General features: G+C 41.0%; 1 protein-coding gene across 1 annotated transcript; it reads left to right on the top strand.

Annotated features, from left to right (window-relative positions):
• Positions 1–3,616: 3,616 nt before the first annotated feature.
• Positions 3,617–4,861, top strand: LOC122291036. The gene has a single exon (XM_043098687.1). It carries the CDS (start codon positions 3,617–3,619, stop codon positions 4,859–4,861), a length of 1,245 nt encoding a protein of 414 aa, XP_042954621.1.
• Positions 4,862–7,306: the final 2,445 nt, after the last annotated feature.

The following is a 7,306-nucleotide window of genomic DNA, read 5'->3' as shown; positions in this document are numbered from 1 at the left end:
CAAAACATTGGGTGTATTTTCGGTATGAAAAATTACCCAAAATATGTCTTCATTGTGGCTAGTTACTCCACGGAGAGCATGGCTATCTAGCCTTCTGAGGGGACCAAGAAAAAGAGGGAGCAGCTGGAACCCAATTCGGGACATGGTTACGGGCTGTAAGTAACGTCAGGCGAGGGACTTTCCCATCTAGAAATGGGATCGAAGAAGGAGGTAAACTCCCAACAAAGGGTGATGGCCAGGTAGGGACAGAAACAATGGAAAACAGTGTGGAAAAAGGGTGGCAGGAAAAAGATTGGGACAGGGGACAACTGGCTCTCTCGGTATCCCACACGCAGAACCAAACAGCTAGCAAAAGGGGAGAAAAGACAGGTGCAGACGGCAAAGTACAAAGTCATATGGATTTAGAGGAGGGGATGGAAGCGACTGCAACAGTACACCTATCGGACCTAGGGGAGAAGGAAGCACCAAAAAATTTGAGGGAAGACTTATGGCGGGAATCTAATTCTGAAACCAATGAGGCTTATTGGCTTAATGAAGTGAGTAGGCTGAAGAAAGCAATTGAGATTTGTACATCACAGTAGGGGCCTAACGGCCCAAATCCAAGCTCCCCAACGGTTAGTGCTTTTGATTTAGAGGGAAAGGAGATGCCATTTTTAGCTCAGCTTCATCAAAGCAAGGAGATGGTCGCAGATGGAAATGCCAAGCTCGAATCATGAGGAAACCTCCTCCCTTTTCAGTTACAACTCGTTCTAAAGGTGACAAACGGACTATAGAGGTAAGCCTTGATAGCCTTACTCTTGTAAAAAAATTCAGAAAATCCATCATGGGTTAAAAGAAAAATGAAAATGTTTTGTCTTTGGTTTTGGCGGCGGTTGAGAAACAGCCCCGCTAGGTACAATGAAAATCCTAAGCTAGAATTGTCGGGGACTTGGGAAACCTGAATAGTTCAAACCCTTTGCCTGTTGGTAAAGGAAAAGAAGCCCGATTTTGTTTTTATTATGGAGACCAAACTATCCTACAAAAAAGCCCAAATGGTAGCAAAGAGGCTTAAGTATGATGGCTGCATGGTGGTGGAAGCGATAGGAAGGAGTGGAGGACTTATGCTCCTATGGCAACAAGAGGAATTAGTGGATTTAGTAAATTACTTACAAAACCACATCCACGTGTTTGTAAATGATGAACAACACAATATGAAGTGGTTATTGTCTTGCTTCTATGGGCAACCAACAACGAATTTAATAAAACAGACTTGGGACTTACTGTTATCCTTCAAGCCTAAGGAGGATGGGGAATTATACGAGATTTTAATGAGGTACTATATAAGGAAGAGAAGGAGGGGGGGGGGGGGAATCCCAAAAGTGAAAGACAGATGGGTATGTTCAGGCACATAATGGAAGAGGGAAACTTTTTTGACCTGGGATGGACAGGGAATAAATTCACTTGGTGTAACCATCATGAGGATGAGACCTTCACACAGGAGAGACTCGACAGAGCCATAGCCAATGCTTGGTGGAAAGAAAAGTACTATGAATATTCAGTGGAGACCTTACCAGCTATATGTTCTGATCACATCTCAATACTTCTTCAAAGTAGTATCGAGAGGTGCTCAGTTCGCAGCTTTAAGGCTTCTTTTAAATATGAGGCAAGTTGGAAGAAAGAGGAGGGATGCAGTGAAACAGTCTCTGAGGCATGGCAAAGCACAAATGAAAGGGAGAGGTCTAGAAAGGGTCATGAGCAAGTTGGAATTAACACAAAAGGGGTTGAAAAAATGGAGCAGGAACTTGGAAAGGGAGAGAACAAAAGCTACCAGGGAAAAGATACAACTCCTAAGTTTGCTACAGAGAAGAGGAAAAGCTGGCAATATCCAGGAACAAAAACAAATTCAGAAAGAGCTTGATTTTTTGTTGACCCAAGAAGACATAAGATGGAGATAGAGAGCCAAGAGACACTAGTTGACTGGGGGAGACAGAAACACGAAGTATTATCATGCTTGTGTAAACCAGAGGAAAAACAAAAAAAGAATACCATCAAAAAGATTGTAGATATGGATGGTGTAGAGCTGAGTGAGAAGGCAGACATAGCCTTTGGTTTTAAAAGATATTTTGCAGCAGTTTTCAAGTCTACATAGCCTAGCCGAGCCTGCATAAATCAGTGTATTCAAGAGATAGACTAGAGGGTTACAGTTGAAATGCTAAACAAGCTAGAAAAGGAATTTACAGCAAAAGAAGTTGAGAATGCACTCAAGCAAATGTCCCCCTACAAATCCCTAGGGCCTGATGGTTTTAGTGCAGCCTTTTACCAAGAACACTAGAAGATAGTGGGACAGGATGTTTCCCAAGCTGTCTTGGAGTTCTTAAAATTATGAAGGATGCCAAAGGATTTAAACCACACCCTCATTGCTTTAATTCCCAAGTTAAATTCACCCCTCTCAGTACATGATTTTTGACCAATCTCACTGTGTAATGTTATCTATAAGTTGATATCTAAACTTTTGGCAAATAGAATGAAAAGTGTTTTAGACAAGGTGATCTCATGGAACCAGAGTGCTTTCATCCCCAAAAGACTTATAATTGACAATATAATGGTAACTTATGAGCTACTACATACTATGCAACCAAAACAGAAAGGAAGAGAGGGGTCGATGGCCATAAAATTAGATATGTCTAAGGCTTATGATAGGGTTGAATGGGTTTTCTTAGAAGCTATGTTGCTTAAACTAGGTTTTGGAAAAAAATAGACTGACCTTTTGATGGCATGTGTTAAATCAGTTTCCTACTCTACTGTCATTAATGGGGAGCCAGGTGAGATCATCTTTCCCTCGAGAGGACTGAGACAAGGTGATCCCTTGTCACCTTATCTCTTCTTGATCTCTGTAGAAGGGCTTAGCTCACTGTTGTACAAGGTTGAATCAAGTGGAAACATCCAGGGGGTGGCAGTGACTAGAGGTGGACTAAGAATCAACCACCTTCTTTTTGCTGATGATTGCGTTATTTTTTGTAGAGCAAGGTTGGTGGAATTGTACCAGATTTGTGAACTCCTAAACCTTTATGAGGAAGCATTGGGCCAAACCCTTAATAAAGAGAAAACTAGTGTCTTTTTCAACTCTAACACCAAGATGGAGACTAAGGATTTCATATTGCAGCAAGTGAATGGCTCCAGGTGCAACAATTACAACAAATATCTTGGCCTTCCTATAGTGGTAGGAAGATCAAAATATGATACTTTCAGAAGCCTTAAGGAGAAGATTTGGAAGAGAATCAACAGCTGGAAAACCAAATTCTTATCTTCAGTAGGAAAGGAAGTTCTAATTAAGAGTGTGCTATAGGCAATTCCAGCCTATTCCATGAGTGTTTTCAAGATGCCAATCCTGCTTTTAAAGGAAATTGAAGCACTCTTGGCTCGTTTCTGGTCAAGTCATGGAGGGGAGGGCAAAGGGATCCATTGGAAAACTTGGAAGTATTTGGGCGCAGTTAAAAATCAATGGGGTTTGGGGTTCAGGGACCTCTGCAGTTTCAATAGAGCCCTACTAGCAAAACAAATATGAAGGATGATAAAAGATCCACACTCACTGGTCTCTCTTATCTTTAAGGAAAAATACTTTTCAAATTGTGATGTAATGGATGCAAAGTTGAAAGGAGCTCCTTCTTTCATTTGGAGGAGTCTCTGGTCAAGCTTGGGGATACTAAAGGAGGGGTTGGTCTGGAGGGTGGGCAATGGAAGTGGCATTAAAATTTGGAAGGATAAGTGGCTGCCAAGGCCAGTGACCTACCAGATTCAGACTCCAATCAATATGCTGGACTCAGAGACCAGGGTGGAGCCCTTGATAGATAAAGACTGTAGATCTTGGACGGTAGATCTGGTGCAATCAGTCTTTAGGGAAGAGGAAGCCAAGCTTATTTGTTCCATACCAATCAGTAGGAGAGGAGCAAGTGATAGAAGAATATGGGTTGGGTCAGACAGAGGTACCTACACAATCAAGAGTGCTTATTTCATAGAAACCAAACTGTCAAATAGGAGCTTTGGGGAGCCCTCAACAACTGGGAGTAAAAACTCAGAGTGGAGAGATCTATGGCGATTAGAAGTCCCAGGCAAGGTAAAAATTCTCATATGGAAGTGTTTAAACAACATCCTTCCTACAAAAGATAGGTTATACAAAAAGAATATTGTTGATAACTATCTCTGCCCAGTCTGTGAAAGAGAAAAAGAAACAATTATGCATGCCTTATGGGTTTGTCCTGCGGCAGCAGACATTTGGGGTGGCGAGACAAGCACTTTTAGGAAATGGAGAAGAGACTACCCTGATTTCCAACAGCTATGGGGAGAGATGATTAAGAAACTATCCCAGGAAAACATTGAATTGGCTGCTGCTTGTTCTACCACATACCACATTTGGACCAGAAGGAATGCTTATACCTTTCAAAATCAACCCAAGAATCCAGCCTCAATTGTTTCATTAGCGCAGACAGATTTAGCTTCACTCAAGGAGATTAAACAAAGCAACAACACCAATGCAGTAAGAAGCCAAGAAAGAGGTCCTAGCCAGTTGTGGAAACCACCTGAGTGGCCTTTCTTCAAAGTAAACTTCGATGTAGCCTTTGACAAAGACAAAGAAAGTATGGGGATGGGGATCATACTGAGGGACTCTGAAGGGGGCTTACAAGCAACCTTTACTGCTCCTAAAACCCATATTCTTTTGGCTTTTCAAGCTAAAGTGTCTGCCCTACACAGAGCTATGGAACTTTGTAGTGAGTTAGGACTAAATCAAGTTATAATTGAAGGGGATGCCAAAGTAGTAATAGACTCAGTCAACTCCAAGAATGAAGACAACTCGTGGCTTGGTCAGGAGATAGATGACTTATAGCACCTTTCGGAGTTGCACCTGGCTTGGAAACTCCTTTTTGTCCAAAGGTCTGCAAACAATGCAGCACATACAGCAGCTAAGTTAGCTATCAAACAAGTTAGGGAAAATGTATGGTTAGAAGATGGTCTAGTTGTGATAAAAAATGTTGTAATGAAAGACAATACATGTATGACCTAAGTTTTTTTTATCAATGATATTAACCTTTCAAAAAAAAAAAAAAAAAATAGAAAGATTGACGGTGAAAAGAATCTATACAAATGCCCAACATGAAACGCTAAAGAGAAAATGTAGGATTCAAAGCCTAGCTAAGAAAATATAGGAAATGAGAAATTCCAAAATGGTGCCAAATGTTATAGACGTTTTTTGTAATGTTTGCCATGTCTTCTTGTAACTTGCTATCATAAAGTAGAGGGGATGAAGTCTCCTGATGTGCCTCCAATGATTAATGATACTGGGCTTATGATTGGAAATAAAAGATAAAAGGATCCAATGTGATACAGAAATTATTACCCAAAGGAAGATAAGCTCTCCACCCGAATAAGAACACCAAAGGGATACAAAAAATACCACCCAAAGTAAACACACAAGGGATACAGAGCAAGAATTTGCCACCTATTGGAATCCATCCAAGGATAAGAGTTATAAGAAGAAGCTCTTCTTCATAAGCTAAAAGCTTAATTTTGTAATCAACTCAAATCTGAATTTTTCATTAGCATAAAGGGGTTTATATAGGAAAACGCTCCAAGCATGGGTAATTAAAGCTTGCTACTTCCCAACTAACATTAACTACGAATATTACCTAGAGAATTACAAAAGACATGAGAAAATCTGAAAATTTGCAACATTCTACTAGCCTTGCATAGTCTTCAGTAAAACCCTTATAACTTCCTCTAGAAGACTCCAAATTGCACACCGTTTGATGTGTTGGAAACTAGATACATGAGGCTTCCCAATGAGATACAGCTTGCTGTCCAAGTCATCCAGAATCTTTCCAGAATTAAGTTTCAAAATCGTATTGGACAATGGACTGGGTAATGAGTTGGTCTTTTGAGTCATTGGGCTTAGGGGCTTCATTGGATTCATTGGGCTGGTCCTCAAACACTCCTGTGTCATGCTTCCTTGGTTGAAAAATACTTTCCCTCTCCTTCTTTAGCATAAAGTAGGCCCAGATGTTTTTTTTCTGGATTCCTTCACATGATGGGAAATTTTCGACAGCAACTGCATGGGAGGTGGTTAGATGCAGAGGTGATTCACTGAAGTGGAAGGAGTGGTTTTGGCACCGGTTGTTACCTAAACGTGTGTCCATCAGCCTATGGAAAGCAAGGTTTAATTCTCTTGCAGTAGATGAGAGGGTGCAGATGAGAGGCGTCTCTTTAGCTTTAGCATGTAACTGCTGTATACAGAGATTTTTGAAAATGCTAGATCATGTATTATGCTCGGGTGAACTGGTTATGAAGGTTTGGGATAGAGCAAGTGCTGCGTTGGGGGTTTCCTGTATACGACAGACCACATGGAAGGCGAGGATCTCGACGTGGTTTCAATGTGCAAAAAGGACATCCATAACAGGTACTTTAACTGGTTTACTACCGTGTTTAATCACATGGAGCCTTTGGAATAAGGCTAGAATGGAAGGAGTGCAAGAAAGTGTAGACCAAGTGTGGTGGTCCATGAAATATTGGATTCGTTTGTTAGCTGGGGAGATTGATTCATCCCGACTGCTATCCTTGTCTTATTTGTAGGTTTTGTCTGAGCTCCAAATTCAGTGTTCGGGCAATTGTGTGAGATGGCATCATCTTGTAGCCTGGAAGAAACCTCTTGTGGGTTGGCTGAAGCTGAATTGTGATGGGAGTTGTCTGGGTAACCCGGGGAGTTCTGGGGGAGGGGGCTTGCTAAGAGATGCGGCTGGTAATGTGAAGGGGGGCTTTTTCAACCCATTTTGGTATCGGCACTAATAATGGAGCTGAACTAAGGGTTATTTTAGAGGGGATTCTTTTGTGCAGAAGGTTAAATTGTTTTAATGTGATTATTGAAAGTGATTCCAGTTTGGTAGTGAATTGGTTTCTGAAAGGGCGATGCACATTGTACTATTTATGGGATTTTTTAGAAGATTTAATGGCTGCACTTGAAGGGATAACGTTTATGGTGGTCTACCAATATCGCGAAGGAAACCAAGTGGCAGATTTCCTAGAAAGGCAAGGTGAGATGGGAATGAATGTTAACTATGAATGCCCCCATAATTTGCCACGGCTATTGAAAGGTATTATTCGTTTAGATAAACTGGGGCTTCCAACTCTCAGGAATTAATTTGTTTTAATTTTTATAGGCATGTTTAGATTGTTTGTTTTCTTTAAGATTGTTGGTTCTGTATTTGGTAGGGTTTTTAATGGATTATTTACTTGTAATCTCCCAGATGCTTCGCTTGTAACCACAGAATTTCTTCGTCAT

The sequence above is a fragment of the Carya illinoinensis genome, chromosome 13 (assembly GCF_018687715.1).
Source record: "Carya illinoinensis cultivar Pawnee chromosome 13, C.illinoinensisPawnee_v1, whole genome shotgun sequence".
Classification (NCBI taxonomy): Eukaryota; Viridiplantae; Streptophyta; class Magnoliopsida; order Fagales; family Juglandaceae; genus Carya; species Carya illinoinensis.
The sequence above is the reverse complement of the archived record's forward strand: the minus strand, read 5'-3'. Positions and strand labels throughout refer to the sequence as shown.